Source organism: Fusarium fujikuroi, chromosome FFUJ_chr02 (genome assembly GCF_900079805.1).
Source record: "Fusarium fujikuroi IMI 58289 draft genome, chromosome FFUJ_chr02".
Classification (NCBI taxonomy): Eukaryota; Fungi; Ascomycota; class Sordariomycetes; order Hypocreales; family Nectriaceae; genus Fusarium; species Fusarium fujikuroi.
Genome location: NC_036623.1, coordinates 2,747,070 through 2,769,295, shown reverse-complemented (window position 1 = coordinate 2,769,295; position 22,226 = coordinate 2,747,070). Strand labels below are relative to the sequence as shown.

The 22,226-nt window shown below is 49.8% G+C and overlaps 7 protein-coding genes; 3 read left to right on the top strand and 4 right to left on the bottom strand.

Annotated features, from left to right (window-relative positions):
* Nucleotides 1-925: 925 nt before the first annotated feature.
* Nucleotides 926-3,458, top strand: FFUJ_04459 (probable 3-isopropylmalate dehydratase; the record flags this gene model as incomplete). XM_023572253.1 has 4 exons in its annotated part: nucleotides 926-1,025; nucleotides 1,086-1,117; nucleotides 1,182-1,256; nucleotides 1,332-3,458. 4 exons carry the CDS (start codon nucleotides 926-928, stop codon nucleotides 3,456-3,458), a joined length of 2,334 nt encoding a protein of 777 aa, XP_023426412.1.
* A 353-nt stretch (nucleotides 3,459-3,811) lies between these two features.
* Nucleotides 3,812-4,850, bottom strand: FFUJ_04460 (uncharacterized protein; the record flags this gene model as incomplete). XM_023572251.1 has 3 exons in its annotated part: nucleotides 3,812-4,521; nucleotides 4,577-4,738; nucleotides 4,790-4,850. 3 exons carry the CDS (start codon nucleotides 4,848-4,850, stop codon nucleotides 3,812-3,814), a joined length of 933 nt encoding a protein of 310 aa, XP_023426411.1.
* Nucleotides 4,851-5,626: 776 nt separating this feature from the next.
* FFUJ_04461 (probable regulator of phosphatidylinositol-4-OH kinase protein) lies at nucleotides 5,627-6,625 on the bottom strand (the record flags this gene model as incomplete). XM_023572250.1 has 4 exons in its annotated part: nucleotides 5,627-5,806; nucleotides 5,903-6,198; nucleotides 6,300-6,385; nucleotides 6,615-6,625. 4 exons carry the CDS (start codon nucleotides 6,623-6,625, stop codon nucleotides 5,627-5,629), a joined length of 573 nt encoding a protein of 190 aa, XP_023427172.1.
* Nucleotides 6,626-8,665: 2,040 nt separating this feature from the next.
* On the bottom strand, nucleotides 8,666-11,328 carry FFUJ_04462 (related to sna41 protein; the record flags this gene model as incomplete). XM_023572249.1 has 3 exons in its annotated part: nucleotides 8,666-9,389; nucleotides 9,440-10,509; nucleotides 10,561-11,328. The coding sequence occupies 3 exons, from the start codon at nucleotides 11,326-11,328 to the stop codon at nucleotides 8,666-8,668; spliced, it is 2,562 nt and encodes an 853-aa protein (XP_023426410.1).
* Nucleotides 11,329-14,079: 2,751 nt separating this feature from the next.
* Nucleotides 14,080-15,208, top strand: FFUJ_04463 (uncharacterized protein; the record flags this gene model as incomplete). XM_023572248.1 has 4 exons in its annotated part: nucleotides 14,080-14,192; nucleotides 14,243-14,433; nucleotides 14,490-14,703; nucleotides 14,758-15,208. 4 exons carry the CDS (start codon nucleotides 14,080-14,082, stop codon nucleotides 15,206-15,208), a joined length of 969 nt encoding a protein of 322 aa, XP_023426409.1.
* Nucleotides 15,209-16,134: 926 nt separating this feature from the next.
* Nucleotides 16,135-18,670, bottom strand: FFUJ_04464 (uncharacterized protein; the record flags this gene model as incomplete). XM_023572247.1 has 4 exons in its annotated part: nucleotides 16,135-17,535; nucleotides 17,590-18,072; nucleotides 18,124-18,160; nucleotides 18,225-18,670. The coding sequence occupies 4 exons, from the start codon at nucleotides 18,668-18,670 to the stop codon at nucleotides 16,135-16,137; spliced, it is 2,367 nt and encodes a 788-aa protein (XP_023426408.1).
* Nucleotides 18,671-19,944: 1,274 nt separating this feature from the next.
* FFUJ_04465 (probable aflatoxin efflux pump AFLT) lies at nucleotides 19,945-21,851 on the top strand (the record flags this gene model as incomplete). XM_023572246.1 has 3 exons in its annotated part: nucleotides 19,945-20,575; nucleotides 20,633-21,118; nucleotides 21,178-21,851. The coding sequence occupies 3 exons, from the start codon at nucleotides 19,945-19,947 to the stop codon at nucleotides 21,849-21,851; spliced, it is 1,791 nt and encodes a 596-aa protein (XP_023426407.1).
* Between the last annotated feature and the right edge of the window lie 375 nt (nucleotides 21,852-22,226).

Genomic DNA, 22,226 nt, shown 5'->3' with positions numbered 1-22,226 from the left:
TGCCGGAGACAACATAGCCCGGGGCAAGCCGCACGCCCATGGCGGATGCGGAGGGAGGTAAAAATAGATAATACACAGTACGACTTTACAATACAAAATAGGTACCCTGATTATCGCATGGGTACTGTGAAAATAACTGTCCCAGTCCACTTCGCATTGATTCTCCAATGTCTCAAGCTGTGCTGGCTTTCCGTGCTCATAAGGTTCATGTTCAGGTCACACCGTGTAAGAGCCAACCGAAACCTGGTGCTATGAGCTAATTTGCAAATGTCTAAGACTCGGCATTGAGGGAGGCCAAGCCAATTAATGTCGTAATTAGACCAGGGTAGAGCCGTGGAGTTTTGAAAAGGACCAAAACTGAAAGGCAATCGGAGGTCGTGGACTCTTGACATCGGAGGTTGAAAAAGCAGCGATCAACGAGCAACCAATAGCAACCAATTATTTAGCAATCAGTGCAGGAGGCAGCTGTGGGTCTACCCCGCGCTGGCGCCCGTCCTGGGGCTTCTGGCCTCTTGGTGAGCTCCAATTGCTGACGGCCGCAAACGGACCCCTCCGATCATCGGCGCCTTCGAACCAATTTCTATGAAGCTCGTGGAATTGGGCAGGAGGGGCGCTCAGGTGAAATTTTGTTGATAAACCCCAGGAAGAGACGCCTCTTTTTTTCTAGGTAATTCCAGTCCAATTCCTGATTTCTTCTTTCTTCGGCTGCATCATTTCCTCTGTTGCCCTGTTCAAAGCGGGGTGTTGCCTATAGCTTCCTCTCTTCACCTTCACAACTCCATCAACTCTACCTCCTTCTTCTTCTACAATCAACTATATACCTTCTCACCCCGCATTCGTGATATCTCCTGTTCACGAGAGTCATTCATCACTCTCCAGTACTACTGTCTAAAGCTATCCACTAAGAGTGGTTATAAACATCAAAATGCCTGCTCCCGTGGGTAACCCCCAGACCCTCTACGATAAGGTGTTCTCGGCACATATCGTTGACGAAAAGCTCGATGGCACAATTCTCCTCTACATCGGTACGTTTATGTGCGTTCGATTTTGCTTATGGGCAGTGAACTGACAAAGTTGGCCAAAAGACCGGCACTTGGTCCACGAGGTGACATCACCAGTAAGTTAACTTCTCCAAACCATCGACGTCATGTTCCGAACATCCGCTAACCAATTACCTACAGCAAGCCTTCGAGGGTCTCGAAAATGCAGGCCGCAAAGTCCGGAGACCTGATTGCACTCTTGCAACCACTGATCACGTATGCATTGCCAATCAACCGAAAGCTACTGTAAATGGTGGCCAACAGAGCATTTACTAACCCTGAACCCTGTAGAATGTCCCCACCACATCCCGCAAAGCCCTGAAGGACATTGCTTCATTCATCGAGGAGGACGATTCGCGAACACAGTGTGTCACTCTGGAAGAGAATGTCAAAAAGTTTGGTGTCACATATTTCGGCCTGGGCGACAAACGACAAGGTATTGTTCACATCATTGGTCCCGAGCAGGGCTTCACTCTTCCCGGAACCACCGTCGTGTGCGGTGACAGCCATACCTCAACACATGGCGCCTTCGGTGCCCTTGCCTTTGGTATCGGTACCAGCGAGGTTGAGCATGTCTTGGCCACCCAGTGTCTCATAACCAAGCGCAGCAAGAACATGAGGATACAGATTGATGGTGAGCTGGCCCCTGGCGTCAGTTCGAAGGACGTCGTTCTCCACGCCATCGGCAGGATCGGAACTGCCGGAGGTACGGGCGCCGTTATTGAGTTTTGCGGCTCTGTTATCCGCAACCTGAGCATGGAGGCTCGCATGTCCATCTGTAACATGTCCATCGAGGGTGGTGCCCGCGCTGGTATGGTTGCCCCTGATGAGATCACCTTTGAATATCTCAAGGGACGGCCCCTTGCCCCCAAGTATGGCTCCGAGACTTGGAACCAGGCTGTTGCCTATTGGAAGTCTCTCCAGTCTGATCCTGGCGCCAAATACGACATTGACGTCTTTATCGATGCCAAGGACATCATTCCCACCATTACTTGGGGAACCAGCCCTGAGGATGTAGTTCCCATCACCGGATGTGTCCCTGACCCTGAGACCTTTAGCAGTGAGAGCAAGAAGGCTGCTGGCCGCCGCATGCTTGAGTACATGGGCTTGACGGCTGGAACACCAATGGAGGAAATTCCTGTCGATAAGGTGTTTATTGGATCATGCACCAACGCCCGAATTGAGGACCTGAGAGCCGCTGCCAACGTTGTAAAGGGGCGAAAGGTTGCCGATAACATCAAGCGCGCCATGGTTGTCCCTGGCTCCGGTCTTGTGAAGGCACAGGCTGAGGAGGAGGGACTTGACCAGATCTTTGTTGATGCTGGTTTTGAGTGGAGAGAAGCTGGATGTAGCATGTGTCTGGGCATGAACCCTGACATTCTGGCCCCCAAGGAACGATGTGCCAGTACATCCAACCGAAATTTTGAGGGCCGACAGGGTGCTCTTAGCCGAACTCACCTCATGTCTCCTGTCATGGCAGCTGCTGCCGCTATTGTTGGTAAGCTTGCAGATGTTCGCAAGCTATCACACTACACCCACCAATCTGCCTTTAAGCCCCGTGAGCTCCCTGCGGAGGAGCCACACGTGGACGAGCGAACCAGGGATGACTCTGAGGAGCGAGAGATGATCGGAGATCAGCCTCAGGACTCTCAGCCTCACACCAATACTCTGACCAGCGCTGGAGGTGCCGCTTCTGGTCTGCCTAAGTTTACTATCTGGAAGGGCACTGCGGCTCCTCTGGACCGATCCAATGTTGACACCGACGCCATCATTCCCAAGCAGTTCCTCAAGACAATCAAGCGAACAGGTCTTGGTACCGCACTGTTTTACGAGCTTCGATACAAGGAAGATGGGTCCGAGAACCCCGACTTCATCTTGAACCAAGAGCCTTTCCGACAGGCCAAGACTCTGGTTGTCACTGGACCCAACTTCGGGTGCGGCAGCTCTCGAGAGCACGCCCCTTGGGCCCTTCTGGACTTTGGCATCAAGTGCATTATCGCTCCCTCCTTCGCTGATATCTTCTTCAACAACACTTTCAAGAACGGCATGCTCCCCATCAGGATCGAGAACAAAGACAACCTCGAAGCCATCGCCGCCGAGGCTCGTGCCAATCGTGAGATTGAGATCGATCTGCCCAATCAGCTAATCAAGAACGCTGACGGAGAGACCATCTGCTCATTCGACGTTGAGGAGTTCCGCAAGCACTGCCTGGTCAATGGCCTCGACGACATTGGCCTGACCATGCAGCAGGAGGACAAGATTGCCGAGTTCGAGCGACGCATGACACAAAACACCCCATGGCTTGACGGCACAGGTTACCTGAAGCGTCCCGGACAGGGTGGCAAGCTGGCCGCCAAGGCTGTCCCTGTTCCCAAAACAAATCGGGGCGAGGAGAAAAAGGAGCCCCTCGAGTGGTGATTCGGACCAAGAGATGAGAAATGAAGAAATTATTTAACGGCGAAGGGATCTGGGCTACTGGCATATGATGGTTAGCATGTGGTTTTTGTGGTTTCAAGTATTTGCTGGGGTTGATGGACAAAAAGGATTGCTGACTTTGCTCACATTGAATGTTGAAGCACCGAAAAATTTGGAGTACATGTCAACTCGTAACTCGTGAGAAGATTTATGAATCAAAACGATCATGATTAATAGCAACTTATTGAAACGAAAACTCTTTTATACGATGTAAAACTGGTTCCTTCAAAAAACGATGGTCTGGTACACCCCCGTGCTATCTGATTAGGTAGAATGTGCTACGAGGTCAAATAATATCAATCCCCTTTTTTGATCTCATCGCGTAGAATACCGACGTGTACCACGAAACCGGCCGAAGATTGCAGTTCTGCGGGCAGTGCACTATCAGAAACTCTCCAGACATGGAATGAAGTTGAAAACGCCTTTAACCAAGACTCGAATACTTCGTCACTTCGAAGTTGTTGCCCAATGACACAGACACACGGCCGTTTTTCTTCATCATTAGCAAAGGCTTCATCAGAGAGTCTTAAACGGCATGCGTCCGCACATGCCTGAACGAAGGGGTCTACCAAAGCATAGTTATAAACACAGTCACAGGCGACAACGGCGTCAAAGCTATGAGCTTCATCAGAACCGGTCAGAGACGGAGTCACCTCATCCGTCTCCCAATCAAGTGTTGTGAAGCGAATATTGGGTTGCGCTACACCATGCCCATGCCCGTGGCCACTTCGTTTCTTCTTGCCTCGACCACTCGTCGGCGTAGACGTCCCCGAGCTCAAAGCAGAAGATAAATTCTCGTCAAGATTGCGCTGAACAAGACGCTGCACGTAGGACTGATCGGTGAGGACATAGCGTGCTATGCGTGGACCAAGGGCTAGGGCACTCAGGGGGGAAATGCCACAGCCGAGTTCAAGTATGGAGGCGTTTGAATGGATGGTTTTGGCAAGAATGGGATTTGACGGGGAAGAGAGCCACGAGGCGAAACTGGGGGCTATCTTCCATAATACTGTATCTCAAGTCAGCCTTTCCTCTCGAGGAGTGAGTATGAGAGGGGAATCTACCAGCTCCTGTTGTTCCACCTGCGCGTGACGATGACAGAACAGTAGGAGACTGATGAATAGTGTAGTCCCGATCAGCAACAGAAACATCGACGGAAGTAGCACGCGAGTCGACGAAGCCAAGATTCATGGAAGGGATAGGCTGTGAGTACAGCATAAAAGTTTCTACGCATTTTTAGTGAGACCTGCATGAGTGCCAGGATCTTGTGAGCTGACCTTCTTCTGGGTCTTCGACTTCGGGCTCAAGATTCGCCAAGAGGCTATCTACAAATTCCATTGTGAGATATTGCCTGTTCTGATGAAGCTTGGTAAGAGTTTTGCGTTATGTTAAATAGAGCATTTCGTTGAAAAGCGTTGGTCTAACCTGGAGATACCGAGATAGTGTGAAAGCGCTTAAGGTAGCCGAGTATGGAGAAGTTCAGTATAAGTGGATCCCGCCTTAGATCAAACTATAGAGGTGAGTACTATATATCAGGAACTTGAAAAGGAATCACTAAGACATGTCCCTGAGTCCTATGGCATGATATAGAGCAACGAAGCTATCCAGAAAGGTAAACAGTCGTGACTAACACATGTTTAGCCGCCATCGATTCGTCAGAGGCGGAATATATCAATATACCTGAAGCTCACAACGTGATCGAGCCCTCACAAGTCCCAGACGCATAATCATAGCATAAGACCGTATAAAACCACGAAAAGAAAGAGCTCGGGGTTGCCATGGCGTCTAAGCAGTCAAGTCTAAAAGCATTCGTTTAGACGCAAACAAAACATTCACAATCAACAAGAATACAGAGCCTGGTATAAAAACAGCAAGGCGATTTATTCCGTAGTCAGAGATCCCTGAAGTCGCGTTCTTGTAAAGCAAGAGGCCGTGCGCTTGGGTCCGTGACAAACAGTGAAAGCAAAAAGGTAAAAGCTCCTCACACTCCTGGCCAGATGGCACCCATGGATCCTTCTTTTCACTTGTAAGTGTTTTTTCTTTGATTTCGTTTCCTTCCCTTTGTTCCTGGCTCGTATTCCGTTCATGTCGTTGTTGGTGGGATCTCGTTGCCCCTACACCAAACCGTCGTAAAGAGATAGCGCTGAGACGATAGTCTCGTCCCGTTTGCTACCCTCCTTGAACTCCTCCATATCTAGACTTCCATTCTCGTCCTTGTCCATCATGCGGAAGATCTTCCTCACTCGTTTTTCGGGGGTATCTTCGTCTTCGGGCAATTTAACCATAGAACCGACCTATTGATGTTTAGTAGGGGTTCGTCCTTCCACTCGCACTTCCAGGGTCCTATCGAAACATGACACTACAAAGCTGGGCGCGAAGTCGGTACTCACCATCTTGTAGATAGCTTCGACAATCTTGAGCATCTCATCATAGCTAATCTTGCCATCGCCATCGATATCGTACAGCTGGAATGCCCAATCCAGCTTGTCCTCCATCTTGCCTCGGCTAGTAACACTTAGCGCGCAGATGAATTCTTTAAAATCAATAGTGCCGGACTTGTCGCTATCGAAGACGTTGAATACATAATCGGCGAACGAGCTCGGGTCTCCGAAGGGGAAGAATTGTCTGTAGATTTTCTGGAACTCCTCCTTGGTGAGTGTACCCGAGGGGCAGTCCTTGAGGAAGCCTAGCTCTGATGTTAGACACAATTCTAATCTCATGAAGCAGTACAGACTCCTGATATAGATCGAGTGAGAGTCCATGTCAGTATCAGTGTCAGAGACTTACCCTTGTACCATTGCTGAAGCTCCTTCTTATCGAAATGAGTCGACTTCTGCAACTCGACGAGCTGATCTTGGGAAAGCTTTGACTGTCTGCATAGGCACAGCGAGGTTAGTATCATTGTGATGTGGTCGATCCTTCAGTATAATGACGTCGGTCCCTAGCTTCCGCGGGGATCCGAGGTTGACAAATGCGCTTGCGACTCGATGTGGTTCCTGGCGCCAGATGACGCAAAAGACACCGAGGCATGGGGGCGACAGGACGAATAATATGGTAAAGTGACTGTCGAAGACAGCAGGAATATGTTGGAGATAAACTTACGATTTGCCCATGGCGCCTCGGACTTTACGATGTTATCAGCGGGGGGGTATAGAGAGCGCGAATTGCGCGACGGTCGAACAAGGACTTGTCGTCTGGGGCTATCTTTAAACTCGAAGGAAATGAGGTGCTCTCGAACCAAGGCGCAGCAGTAAGGACGAGGATAAGGTCGGTTACTTCTGAGAATTGTTTGTCGGTAAGAAACGTGGTAGATGATGATATCAGTGTCGATGTCGATAGCGGGAGGATTGCGGGTGGAAGTAGGTTACGATGGGGCTGGAGAGAAGCGAGGCGCTTAGTGAGGGGAAGGCTATTAAGCTCTCAGGGTCGTGCGACAGTAATAGGCGAGGAGAAATGAGTTGCAGTCGTGAAGGGACACAAGAGACGTAGAGGCTCAGGTAAAAGTCGGTTCGAGCAGCGGGAGCAATGAAAGAAGAGAGATGGAGATGGAGATGGAGATGGAATAACTACCTGCGTCGTAGGTAGGTAGGTAAGAAGTGGAGGCCGCTAGATACTGATGCAAAGGTGTAAGGCCAAGCAAGCAAGGCAGGGCAAAGAAGGAAGGAAGGAAGATGATGAGGGTCAGGCGGGAGACAGAGAGTCCAGTCCGACGGGGTTACCTAAAGGCGATCCAACATGGCAACAACTCCGCTGGAATAAAATCGCCGCCCAGCACACCCTCCAGGGCATCATAGGGGTCTCAGTGCAGTATTAGGCACTTGTGGCCTCCGTGATTAGGGGACGAGTTAGTGGGGGCGGGGTTTCTGGATAGCAGCCCAGCCCAGAACCCCGCCGTACTCCAAGTGGTCGGGTCCGTGATACTATCCAACCAATTGGTAAGCGAAAGCGCGCTCTGAATGCAGTCTCGACCCATTGGAAATCTGGTTTTTTCTTTCGCTTCTAAGGTAGGTAGGTAGGTATTTCATGACGAATCCGAAACAGCCCGTGAATACGATGATCCGAGATTTCCAGAAACACTCTGCTTTGCCTACCTAGGTACTAATACAATAGACTGAGCGACCACAGTATATCAGAATACTGACGCTAATACTGGTTCTCAAGAGACCTGGGCTTGTTTGTCTACAAGACCAGCTGCCTAGGTACTGTAGCAACGACTTAACTACCAGAAATATCAAAAGAGGCTGTGTCTTTTTCGATTTCTCGAAGCGTGGCGACCAGGTTATCCACGCATGCAACCAACAACCCAGCACAACATTGTGGCTGTGCTATCATACCTAGCCTGTTCTGGGTTATCATTCTGATCCGCGTAGATTCTTTTGCCGTGATCGAGTTCGATTTTTGAGCCTAATAGAGTCCGAGAATATAAGCCTCTGATCGAGTCACTTAGAGACTAATATGTCTCAATGTCTTGGTTCTAGAACAACTGGACCAGTGGTATACTTGGAGTTCTGATAGCGCTCGTGACACTGGGAAAAAGATGGTCTATCTTTAGCTACGGACTAATTGATACCCAAGCATCCACCGATACACACTGATTATAAGCAAACAGTTGTAATTCCATAATACACAATTAGCGCTCATGTGTCACAACTCACAGGGGCAAGAATCTGCGCCAAGTCGGCACCAAACCACTTTATCGTCATTAAGCTTTTGCTGCGCCCACCTCGACTAAATAAACACTCCTTCACCTTGCCTCCAAGGAAAAGCTTAGGATGACATACAGCCCCTGCAAGTAATGCCTAAAGAGGCCTCACATATCAACTATTATCATTGGATCATGTCTGTTCACAAGATCCAACTGTACTCCGTAGAGTGAAAACATATTTCCAGTGCTAAATAAGTGCTCAATTTACACCCAAGAGAAGTCTTGCTTAGAGGTATCGTAACCATAGTTCCACCCATGCATGCTTCCTGTCCCAAATCATGATGCCGCCTGACTCCTTCCTATCCCTCTGCCAGTTTGGAACATATCCAATTCAGAAACTACTACTTTAATCATCTCGTCCGCTTGCATCTACCAGGACGACTCCCACGTGTACAATCATTAGATAGGTCTTGAGCAACCACCAAACTAGGCCGCGCTCTTCTGCTCTTCAGCCAACAACAACCTTCATGCTCAAGCACTCGAGAAACCCACCGAGATCCTCCTTCTTCACCTCTACAACGCAATGCTCAAAACTGTCGATTCGGACCCGCGTGTTAGTTTCTGCCACTACCTCTTGAAACGCGATGCCAAACTTGTTGAGGCCGTAGCCTTTCTCATGCTCGACATCCTCGTCATCTGACGCGTCAGAGTCTGAGCTATCCGAGTCCTCTGATTCCGTTTCCAGTTCGTCGTCATCGTCACCCGCGTCTCGTCGGGCTGCACGCTTATCCTCTCGTATTTTCTGCTTCGCTAGACGTGACTCTTCTTTCTTCTTGAGCTTTTCTTCCCTCTCGGCTTTCCGTTTCTTGGCGGCTTCTCTGTCAAGCAGTGTGGTATCGGGACCGCCGCCGCCGCCAGTGCCTACGACGACATATACGCCTCTTTTTTCGTTCAGACTTGCGACGACAAGGGGTGTGCCGCGACCACCATGTGATAGCTTGCCATGCGTTTCCCTCTCTTGTTCAGCAAGGGCTTCGCCTATCCAGAGTGATAACTTGGTCAACGCTGCAGGATGGGTGAACAATGAAACATCAGGGCCCTCCTTGACCACACACATGCGAAATGCACGAAGATGCTTGATTTGCTTTTTGTTGATAAGAGATGTTCCTGTCCGATAGATGGCGCGGTGGAGGAACTGAGCAGTAGGAAGACCGGCCTTCAGCGCGTCGATACTATTGTCCAAATCAGCGAGGAGAATAGGTCTTCAACGGATTGAACTTACTTTTCAAGCGCGTCATATGCCTCCCAGAACCGCTCAATCCATTCTTCACCCTGGGCTGCAAACTCAACCTCCTCTTCTGCATCTCGACCAGCTTGACTTGCTATTACGGCAGGGTCTGGATTCTGAACATGCTTTCCAACTTCTAGTAGCGCACCGATAACAACTCCCACATCCTGGGCACTCAGCGTTGCTCGCCATCCCCAACTTCGGACAAACCCCCATCCGTCCTTCGCGCCAGCACGGTCTTTACCATCCGTATCAACGGACGGTACCATCTCGTCAAGGTTGTAAAGTGAGCCGTATTTTAAGAGCTTTGCCCTTAACTCACGTTTCAGCATCATGTCCATGTGAGTATAGCTCTGCTTGCACTGTGCCAGGCTGACCCCCATCTTTGCAAGTAACTTGTGAAGTCGCTTGATTCCTGCTTCGCTCCAAGTCTTGAGGCGAGAAAAGAGATATGGCGAGTGTAGCATACTGTCGTAGAGGCTCCAGTGCCTGATCAACAAAAATCTGGGCTCAGGGGACAGCCGAATTCCAGTGTCTTCAGGGTTCCTCGCTGTAGTAGGAATCACGCCTGTATTTTCTGCAGCAACACGCCCATTCGCAAGTTCTGGGGGGTTCAGCCGCCTGACTTCATCACGGAACTCTTGACGTATTCTAGCACCTCGAGCGCCCAACCAACCTGTCGGGCGGCTCTTGTCGCTCTGTCTGACAGGCGCCGCAATACCCGCCGATGAACGACCATAGAGTTCCATAGATGTGACTCCAACTATAGATAGCCATAGAAGGTCATTGTCTGCTCTACCAAGATCAGAGGCAAGCGAATACATCATCGATGATAACGGTTCCGAGAAAGAAGACCCAACTTTGTAATATTGGTGGAGAATGGCCTCGTGCTTTTGTCTTAACCGTAGGAGCTGTCTCCTTTGTGCGCGGAGTGACGGCCCTGCGGGTAGCTGCGCTCCGGAGGGAGGCTCGACAGCATCGCTTGACAGACCAAGATCGGGCTGTCGCATTGATATGAGCCCTCTTTGCTGTGGGCGCCGAGGTGATTCAGCGATAGAGCTAGACTGCGAGGAAATGTCAGTAAGCCCAATTGTAATTAGTTCAAGCCGACGTACAGAGTTACTCCTTCGCCGTTGGTGGGGCCTATCATCGTCGCTTTCGTCCTCTGCATCTGACCAGCTTTTTCGCTTCTGACCTGCACGAACAGGCTCTTGGGTGACATCGTTTGGATTTTCGTCGTCGTCCTCATCGTCGGTGTCTCCCAAGTCCTCACCGTCGTCGTCGATTTCGGGCATCTCCATCAATTCGAGATACGCATTGCGCTCAGTTTGCATATCGTCGACAATATCACCGTCATCAAAGACAATAATGCCACCCTTACCAGGTCTAAATGCTGACTCAATCATACCACCATTGACACCAGTAGGGCACCTCGACTGATAAGACGATGAGACCTCCGTTTCGGGGTCGAGGGGGAACCCGCCAAAGACGTTTCCTAGGTTCCATGGCCGATGAGCGTCCATAACCCAGACCTCGACACCACTGTATGGCTGGTCGTCACCTTCAGGCTCAAGGCCAAGGAGTGGCCCCAGATCAACCATACCCCCAACACCAAGACATACGACGACACCACCACCTCCTCCCTGAGACTCCATCATGGGCACGACCAATTCGCGGCCAGCCTTCTCAAGATCTGTATAACCAGCAACAGGCTGTATTTTGTGGGGAATATAGTCATGTTTCAGTAGCCGGGTTAGGATCCTGCAAGCACAGAGAGCATCGGGTTCGAGAGCGACGAGAATAAGTACTGGTGGGGAGAGCGGGTGTCTTGTTTGTTGGAGGTGGACATAGAGTTTAGAGATCAACTGCCGCGGGAGATACATGCCGACGATAGTAAGGAAGCGGTTCGTTCGCCAAGTCTATATGCCACAAGTTTCATGAGGGTGAGTGAGAGTTGTATAACGGCAAGCGGCGTTGTATCGTCAAGGGGGGGGGTCGGGACGCGACGATCGCGTAAAGTAGACGAGGAAGAGTCGAGAAGAGAAGTAAACAATGATACAGTGAGAGCCTTTAAAATAAAATAAATAGGTTACAATTATCGGAATGAGAAATAAAGGTGCTCGAAGCGTAGAAGTACAGACAGCGTTATGGTTCGTTATGCCTGCTGGTTGTGCTACAGTGGCTCTTGGTCTTGGTTGCTCAGACGTTGAAAATCAATTTGGTCCGACGTGTTTTTGGCGACGCGACTTGGCTGGGCTTGGCCTGGCTTGGGTGGTTGAATGACGCGCTTTCCCTGTCCCGAGCGTGTAAATTGGCCCAGCGTACTCCGTAGCGGAATGGAAGTGGCTTGCCCCTCCTTCCATTTATAGAAGACAAGATCCTCCCATGCCTAGGTCCTCAAGACTTGCATACCTATAGAATTGGATAGTAGGTACATAGGTAAGTAGGTAGAGGATGGATAAGTAATCGAAATGGAAAAGAATTCGACCTTCTCTTTGAGCTGAGCTCGCACTGCTCAGTCAGTCCCCGCATCACCAACCTTCGCTTGCTTGGGCATGAATACAATTGTATATGCATGAAAAGCCAAAGTATTCTGGCCGTGCCTGGTTTATGTTATCCGTGCCTTCATCCTTGTGTGAGAGATACTAAGGTATAGTCGTCGCCTACAAGGGTACCTATTGATATCACTTCACTATCTCCCCAGTTACTCATCTTCGATTACGCTTCCAATTTTTGAGATCTCTCAATATATTTAAACTTGTGCGAAACAGAAATATCGTCAGGCGCCCCCTGGTCAAGTCAGTTCGGATATCTTGATGGCTTATCCGAAGCTCCTAGTCCTTCAGACGGCACAGCACTCAACTCTTCCCTACCTACTACCTTACCTAGTACTTACCTATAATTCGAAACCGAGGCTCTATGACTTGTGGTTCGTACTGCCTTTTTGACCTAAGGCTGTGGGGACATCCAGCGCCATATTTGTTATTATCTCGACAGAGATTTTTGGATGTCCCTTGGCTCTCTATTCCGTATAACCTACCTACTACCTAGACTAGGTATCCATGGATGCATGCATCACTTGTACTGAAATATCTTACTACACCTACCTCGAGCACCTAATCCTTGACCATGGTTTCAGCGGAAGTGGACATTCCCTTTTCCGCGTTACTCAACAGAAATAGTTCAATGGTTTGGTCAAGTACGGCAGTTCTGCATTACTACACAAGGATGCAATGCATTCACGGAGCATTCCCTTGCCGTGACGGAGAGGAACGGACGACCCCAACATCCTCCGCTCCGAAGTGACAGTGGGCAGGACACAAATGGAGGCTGGCCCCCACTGTGGGTTTGGATGGGATGGCATTGCAGTGATTGCACCAAGTTATGCAGAATGCGTACATACATACGTACGGTACTGTTATTGCCGTTACTCTACTACCTAGGCACGGTATCTTCCTTACCTTTGGTAGAGCACAACACCACCACCTCGGGCCAGAATCGGTGACGGAAAGGTCTCGCCTTTTATTCGCCTCACTTTTCTGCTCCAACTGCGTGAATTAATGGCTCTCAGAAACGGAATGGTCGAGAGAGTGGCATGATCTATCGTTGTATTAGACCGGCCACATTCCCACCCAAGCTTCTTCAGCTTCAAAGCCAACAAGGTATAACTCATATATCCGTCAAATTGGAACATAGTGCAACTAAAGTTGACGGACGAGACGAGACGAGACGCGATCAATACGACTTGAATTTCATTTTCACACGAAAACCTTCTATCCTTAGCCACAGCACTGTCTTTTGTCGGCATTCCTCTATCACAATCAAGAACGGTTGCCATTTTGTACCTGCTGTCTCAGCTTTATTAGCTGCCTTGTTAGTACATTGGACTCATCCGCTTGCTCGCTCGCTCGTTCGACCACGTCACAACTGGGCCGCATTACGGCCGCCGATCAGTGTGAACTCTTCTCGAAAGAGTTTCGGTTTGTCCCGACGGCTCGGGGCCATACCGCTTAACCCAAGAGCCTATCCCGCACCGGCCGTCTGTCTTGTCTGCTACCAACTTACCGGTTGTCTGGGATTCTGGGTCTCCCTGCGCCGCCGACCCTCCATTCCGTTCTTCTGGAAATCCTCCTTGGCGGTTCTCTCATCGTATTGGCTAGCTGGGACCATTCACTCGGTTAGTCCCCTCCACACAGTCCGGGTTGCTGGGTCTTGTCACTCTTGTCACTCACTCTGTGCAACTTTTCGTTCAACGAGGCCCTATCATACAGGCTGGTTTGGTCGATACCTGGTATTGACGTGCGTGCTTGCTTCTCTCGACTGTCCCTGTCACATATCATTCTCCCAGTGTTAGCATCCCCTGCCTATGAACAGGCTTCCCCTGCGACATTCGTACCCTACCATCGGGACAACCTAGGTCTGGGTATCTGTCACCGGCATATGTATGTATGCTTGACCCACCAAGGCCTGTCCTATCATTCTGCCCTTCTTTTAGCTTGCTGCTACAGTACCTACCTGCTACTTTTCTGCCGAGTGCTCATGTATTCACATCAAATACTATTTCCTTCCCACTTAACTTGTCTCTTCTCGAGCACGATCCTTCAAGGGGGACTTGAAGCAGAGGTTCCATAGCGATGGACCACAGAGACCCAGAAGAAGACCCAACGTCAGACTATGAGGATTCAATAGCAACCTCCGAATTTACTTCAGTTAATACCAGGGAACTTTACTCCTACGAACATGGAAGGTGTGTTGTTGATTCTTGTTGCGCCCCGTCGATGAATACTAATCTGCTAGGCGATATCAAGGCTTTCTCTGTGGTCGTTATGGCCTACCAAACGACGATGCTGAGCAGGTCCGCGAGGGCCTGAAACATAAGCTGTACCTAGATTATCTCCTCGACGGAAAGCTATTTCTAGCCCCCATCGGGGACAACCCGCAAAAGATTGTTGACCTTGGTACAGGTGTTGGCATGTGGGCACAAGATGGTCAGTTTTTCCGTCTCAATTGCAATACTCTCAGACTGACAATGAGCCTACCTTAGTCGCAGAAAACTTTCCCAGCGCACGGGTTATAGGATGTGATCTTTCACCCATCCAACCGCATTGGACGCCGCCCAACGTTGAGTTTCGAGTAGAAGATCTCGAGGATGAAAATCGTCCATGGACAAGGATATATGAAGATGCAGATTTAATTCATGTCAGAGCCTTGTTACAGACTCTGCGAAAACCGAGACAGCTATTGGAAAGGGCTTTTGAGTAAGTTGTGTCGGAATCAACTTGTCGTGTCCCCAGCTCATTCAATGCTGCTAGAAAACTGAAACCTGGTGCTTGGATTGAAATCCACGAAATTGTTCCCTTCGTCTTCTCCGTTGACGGTACTGCCGGAGATGATCATCCTATGAACCAGTTCTACCGCCTTGTTGAGGGCCCTTTCACCACGATATATGGTTGGAATCTACGCTTTCCATTCCAGATTGTTGAAGCGCTGCGTGACGTTGGATTCATCAATGTCAATGAACGCCATTCATACACCCCTGTTGGCCGGTGGCACCAGGAAGCAAAAATGAGAGAAATGGGAATTTTCACCCAAAACATCCTTGAGGAATGGGTCACGGCAATGCTTGGCCGTCCGGATATCATGGGAGTCACAGAAGAAGAGGCATATGAGCTTGGGCACAGCGTATTCGAGACCTTCAACAACACTCGCATTCACGCACAACTCGACTGGATTGATTGCTGGGCGCAGAAGCCGCTTCAATAGGGCACTGAAGAATCTTGAGCAAAATGGCCACCCTGCAAAGTTTCTCCCATACGAACGGACATCCGACACAGACTGACTCAAAACTACCAGCTTGCACAATGCTTTTGTCCCCACTTGGAATGCGTGACACCTCAGTACTCTGACTGCTAACCTATCTGGCCTTGGTGACTGGGATGACATGGATGTAAGGTCACCTCGCATGCTGCTCGAGAGTTGTAGAAATGCAACACAAAGCAAGCAATGCCCCGCCATATAAGCTAAATTTTCTGCCGTGGCTTATGCTGGTTGTCTGATTGGGAAACGGCTGCATGACAAACTGAAACGCTACATCATATTCTCAGCTCTGCTCCATACACATTTTAGCACAGCTATCGGCTTGGCTTTGAGGTGAAGATGGGACAGGCAATGCCTCCACTGTTCTGCAGTGAGTGATATTTGAGGCTGGTCTTGGCATATTATCTATACTAGTGAGCAAAACATTGGCGGGCTTCTATGAGTAAACGCCACCTTTTGAATAAGTTGGGTGCGCTTCCGATCTGTGGTCCTCAGCTATGCCCAGTAAGTTGTTTAGCTTAGAAATCTTGACTAGAACACTGCGTTATTCAAGGGTCGGAGATAGGTTGATGTGAGGCCGTCTTGAGTCCGGCACAAATGGCAGCATGAATAAACAGTTCTTGTGATTATGGTGCTCTGGGGTCATTCGCGTATTCTAGTTCGAGCTAGGATTGTGAGCTGTATGTGAGGCAGTTGCCAAGGAAAAGAAACACAGGGGAAATAGAATGTTAGATACCGGTATACTGTATCATACTCAAATACTATTATGTAAACAACATCCAAGATAAAGCATTCCACTTGGAAGGACCAAAGCGAATAAACAGAGGAACAATGGCACTCGTATATCGTATCACATCACTGCTCATAGTGCCCTAATTCCCACCATACATACGACCACCTGGAGGATTACCAGTCGGAGGGTGCCCCATACCTCCCATCCCCGGTGGTATACCAGGCATACCAGGCATACCCCCTCCAAAGCCACCACTGAAGCTGCCAAATCCGCCCATGGGAGTAAAGCTTGAAGTGTCGTTGTAACCAGACATCATATAAGTCCAGTCCATCTCACCAGGCTCGTCGCTGGATGCAACGGAGCCCGAGTTTGCGCGTTGGCCATGGTGTACAGTTCCAGGCGTCATGTGGCCGACAGAAGAGGCAAACCCAGTGGAAGAGGGCGTCGTGACCTGAGAATGTGGTACGCCGACTGGAGGCTGGGGGGGATTTGGAACAGGTCGATTGGCCTGCTTCGCTCGCCGGCGAGCTGCTACACGCTCACGCAAAGGTCCCAAGAAAGCTGGTCTGTGGACTTGTCTGCCAGCAGCTACCAAGGCAGCTTCATGCGCATCCCAGGCTTTAATAAAATGGCCACCAAAAGCCATATGCATAGGATTGTGGTAGTTATTGAGAAGGCCACGGAGGTCATGATTCTTTTCGATGGCATCCCATGCTCGCTCTACCATTGGGCCAGAGACGCGGTGGCGTAACTCCTGGACAAGAAACATGTAAGCGGGAAAGGGGAAGTGGTGCATAGAGTACCATTTGAAGGGCCGGAGGGACTCGGACGACTGGACCACGTTGTCGTATTCGATCATTTGCGTGGCTTGCAAGAAGAGGCTGTCGCGTTCAACGTCTTTAAGGGGCAGATTGTCGTCATTGCTATGCATTCGAACAAGGAAGCTAATAATTCGCATCTTGCACATAGCTTGACGAGTCATGGTAAGGGTAAAGAAATGCAGGGGGATCTTAGGGTCGCATTGGCTCAGGTAAGTGCCTTCTATGTGTGCACAGAAACCGTCGAGCGTATAGGCAGGGCCGTCTTGACCAGCAAGGCGGATGGTAGCTTGGTTCTTGGAAGCAGGTGTCCCAACAGGACTCTTATCTGTGTTGTTCATTTTGTAGCTGTCGCGATTACTATCGCTCGAAACCGCCATAGCGAGCTCGACTCTCGTAAGAGAAAAGAGCATCTCGGTTGGTCCAGAGTGTGGTGTGGGTAACTCTTTACCGTCAACATGTAGATCCGAGTCGTTGACGTTCATGGGAATCTTGCAGTCACCCCCAGTCGAGAGGGCAGTGACTGTTGATCCGGCCATCTCTCCTAGCCGTCGATCGTATCCCACAAGGGTCCACCACAGTCGGCGACGCTGCTCAACCTCAAATGGCGGCAGCCCAAACTGGGCTGGATCGCGGTGAAGTCCCATCCGCTGGGCAATGCGGACAGCTAAACCAATGAGGCAGAATACTTGACGAGGGTCAACAAACCATCGAACAGCAAACTAAGGAAAGGTTAAGCGACAGCATTCACAAAAGAATTCTCAGGTCAAACTTACGAGGTAAAGAATATACGCCTGCAAGAGAATAGGATCGTTGACCCTCATAAACCCGGCTTTCGTCAGTGCATGCTGCGTACCAGTATGGTATCTTGCCAGGAGCTCCTTTTTGGTCTCGTTGAACCTTTTGTAAACGTCTGCATCCTCAAGCGATGTGATCGCCATGAGGTACATGGAGAACATGAGAGCCTCGATGTTCTTTGGTGCATTTTCAAGATCAGAGCTCGCCTCTATGATCTGTGCTTGAACTGTAGGGACATGTGTTATCTTGAGCAGGGGATTAATGTTGTCGATGTATATTTGCCAGAGCTGGAAGATGTGTATTGTGGAAGGATGAAGATTCGCGATAGGGACTGGGGCAGCTCCAACGATGAAAGGAAATCCATCTGTGTCAAACATTCGATCAAAAGCACGATGGATACTTGAGCCTACTTCAGGTTCATCATCAGAGGAATCTTGCAGCATGTGTTCACTGGCTCGAAACTACGTTGAATATTAGACGGTTGCAGTGAGTGAGAGGGTAACTCAGCCTACCTCCTTGTGATAAGAAAACCACGCCCCGCCACCAGTCCTATAATCATGTGAGCATAAGTACTTCGAGGGGCGTCGACATGCATTGTCTGTAGGATGCATACCGTTGTTCTGAATTGGACGGTGCAGGGGATGAACTAGCTTCAGGGGTTGTCTTAAGGCCTTCAAAATCGTTCTCAAGTTCCTCGACATCTTCGCCGGGGGGCCCATCAGGTCTTAATTCATGCCCGATGGCCTCAACTTTGACACCATGCTCAGCGAGAAGGGTTTCGTACTTTTTTAGCCGGTCGATCAGGTCCTTCTCCTGGAGACGCTTCTTCCGGCGTCGAGGAGGCTGGGGTGGAATAACACGACATTCAACCTTGGCCTTAACACAGTTGGCACACGGCTTGTTCTTGTCACAGCGGACCTTACGCTGTTGACAAAGCACACAGCTGGTCCCTCGAGTTAATTTGATGGCTGAAGGATCCTGAGGTTGCTGTACTTGAGACTGCTGTTGCTGCTGCGGGGCCGATCCGGGGACACCGGGAATACCATTTGGGTAGGGCATGGCCAGTCAGTAACGGTGTGAGGACCGAATCGCCGGATGGTCTGACCCCGACGGAGTGGGTAACCTATCCCGGATCTGCACGGGACCGGGCAAGGGGTACAGGCGACGGCAAAGGAGGTTTCGGGCCCGGGCGAGTGTGAGCTGAGACAATAAGACACAGCAACAGCCACGCGTTATTGGGTGTTGACGTGGCGGCGAATGAAGAGCGGGGGTATGCCCTGGAAAGAGGCGTTTTTGTTCAGATTTGAGAGACTCTCATGAGTTCCCTGAGCTGCAAGTCTCTTTCAGCTGCAGGTACTGATTGACTGGACTGTCAAAATTCTCAGCCCTACAGTAAGATACTTGCCTATCTACAGTAAAGTAGCTTGTGGGCAAGTAGGGATCAGAGTCAGGGACCTGCAAACGCATCCATCCATCTGCTTGTGGCCAGTGACAGGACAGATCTGCAGAAGAGGAGACGAACGTTGCGATGTGTTGGATGGATAATTATGGCGTGTTTGCGATCTTCGGGCCCGAGATTACGGGAGCGGGAGCTTGAATTTTGCTTGGCGGCCGTGCTCTTTTTATGACAGACTGGTTGATATCGTAAGGAGGGTTGAACTGATTGGCCCCCTCGGTCTTTGCGTGTTAATGGGTGTTGAAGATGAGGTTGAGCGGATCAGATACAATCAAGGGCGGGTCAAGACGTGTAATCCAAGGGCGAAATGAAGAAGAGACGAAGTACCATTGGGAGGCTCTCCTCGGGCAGTAGACAGGAAAATGGCCGAGAGTTGTCAAGCTCAAGTGTTGCTCATGATGAGTTTATGTCCGTCGGTCCCGAGGGAGGGGACACTCTTGGCACCTTCGCGACTTTGATTTCCCAATCGAGTATAGCTTTGTGGTCTCCGGATCCGACCTATAACTGACCCCTTCACCTTCGGGAACCGTTATTCTACGTCAAACCACTTCTCTCGGGTCAATTTTCGTAATTGTCTCTATTGGGATGAGTATTGACCGAGCACGCGCATTTTCTGTGTGCAAATCTCTTCTAGGTCCTGCCGCTAGTTTCAACTTATGGCATGGCTCGGTTTTGAGTCTGCCCGATGATTACCTACTTGTAGTGTAGATATATATCTAGCAAAATGTCCTGTTCAACAAGCCTCATCTTGCTCAGCAGCACCAGATTCCAGTGTTTTCCAACGTCTACAGATATACTAATACTAATAAGCCGTATAATATCACATCTTATAAGCCCCTGCCTCTCTTGCTGAACAGCTTCAGCTTCAGCTTCAACCATGTCTCCCCCTGACAAGACCGAATCTCATGCTCCGGATCGCAAATCATTCAACTCGCTCTCATCAGCCGAACCACAGATTCCATTCGAGCCTAGCAACAAAATATCATCACAAGATGAGAAGCCTCAATCACATCGAGGCAACCAGCAAGAGTCAGCAAATGACCCCAAGGAAGATGAGTCGAATCCCAAGGGCCCAGCCTTCGACAAAGAAGCTCAGGAGAACTACAAACCAAAGACACTCAAGTTCTGGCTTATAATCCTCTCCGTCTTTGCTGCCATGTTTCTCGTCGCTCTCGACCGCACAATTATTGCAACTGCCATTCCTCAAATCACAAACGACTTCCAGAGTCTAGGCGACATAGGATGGTATGGTTCTGCATACATGCTCACAACAGCTGCCTTTCAGCTCATTTTTGGTCGTATCTATCGATTCTACCCTTTGAGGACGACATTCCTTGTCTGTATCTTGCTGTTCGAGATTGGCTCTGCTATTTGTGGTGCCGCTCCCAATTCTGTTGCTTTCATTATCGGAAGAGCTATTGCTGGCATTGGCTCAGCAGGCATCATGACCGGGTCGATGATGTCCATTGTTCCCATGATTCCTCTTCATAAGCGGCCAATGTTTCAGTGTAAGTATATAACTCTCCCCTCTATGGCTAGACGAGCAACGGCTAACACAATTATAGCTATGTTTGGCATGGTTTTTGGTATCTCGTCCGTTGTTGGACCTCTTCTTGGAGGCGCCTTCACTCAGCATGCCACTTGGCGGTGGTGTTTCTATATGAATCTCCCTGTAGGAATCGTCGCCTCGGTCTTCCTCTTCTTCTTCCTCCACATATCACCCAAGAAGCACGAACCTGTTCCTATTCTCAAACATATCACCCGATTAGACCCGCTCGGAACATTCTTCTTTGTGCCATCCATGATCTGCCTCATCCTGGCCCTTCAATGGGGTGGCTCGACTTACCCCTGGGGCAACTGGCGAATAATTCTGCTCTTCGTTCTCTTCGCTCTTACAGCCTTCGTTTTTGCTCTCATACAAATCAAGATGCCCGAGACCGCAACTGTTCCGGCCAAGGTCATCACTCAGAGGACCATGCTGGCCTGTGCATGGACTATGCTGTTTGTGGGTGGTGGTATGATGATTGTCGTTTACTATCTCCCCTTGTGGTGTAAGTAGCCCCATCTTCTGTCTTCATCTTGTTGATAACATACGCTTACAAATTATTAGTCCAGGCTACCAAGGGCGCCAAACCCGTCGACTCGGGCATTTATACGATCCCGCTGGTGCTAAGCCTTGTCGTAGCTAGTATTCTCTCTGCTGCCTTCACCCAGCGCATTGGCTACTATGTCCCATCTATGCTGATATGTCCCTGTATCATGGCCATTGGAGAAGGGCTCTTGACCACGCTCAAGCCAGACACGGGTTCATCGCACTGGATTGCCTATCAATTCCTTGTTGGCTTCGGTTTGGGCCTTGGAATGCAGACTTCCGGCCTTGCTGTTCAAGCAACACTTCCCAAGGAGGATATCCCCATCGGAATCTCGATCACCTTCTTCGCGCAGCAACTCGGTGGTGCCATATTTGTCTCCGTTGGGCAGACTGTGCTTAACGGGCTTCTCGCCAAGCATTTATCAGATATACCCAACCTCACGCCCAAGAAAATTGTCGATGCGGGCGCTACAGAACTAAACAAGATAGTTCCGGCCGAGTACATGCCCCTGGTGAAGGACGCCTACAACATTGCCATTACGCGGATATTCTTTGTGAGTCTGGCATTGACTCTAGCCCAGTTGATTTGCGCTCTTGGTGTGGAATGGAAGAGCATCAAGCCCAAGACCGAGTCATCGCCAGAGGCCGGCAACTCTCAGGTTCGGCAGGAGTCAAAACCGGAAGAGTCATGATGGACGACATATAAGACATTTGGGTTTGCAGTTTTGATGGGGCTAGTAGCAAAGAAAACTCCCCTCATAAAACAAGACCGCTCATACAAGAGCAAAGAGAAAAAAATAGCACAATACATATGTAGATTAGAATAGGATAATAGCGATTACGAGCGTACATTCATGTCCCAATACCTCAAACAGGCAACTGACTTTGACGCGGATGCAATCCGATTAGCTATTTCAGTATCACACAGTGCACCGGCCGCTCTCAACACCAGGCGGCCTGTTCTTTGTTGGACTTCTTAATCGCACTTGGGAGGCGTAGGATGGCGGTGAAGCCTTTGTGCCATGATCATCATGCGACATCCACCAGAGACGATTTGGACAGGGGAC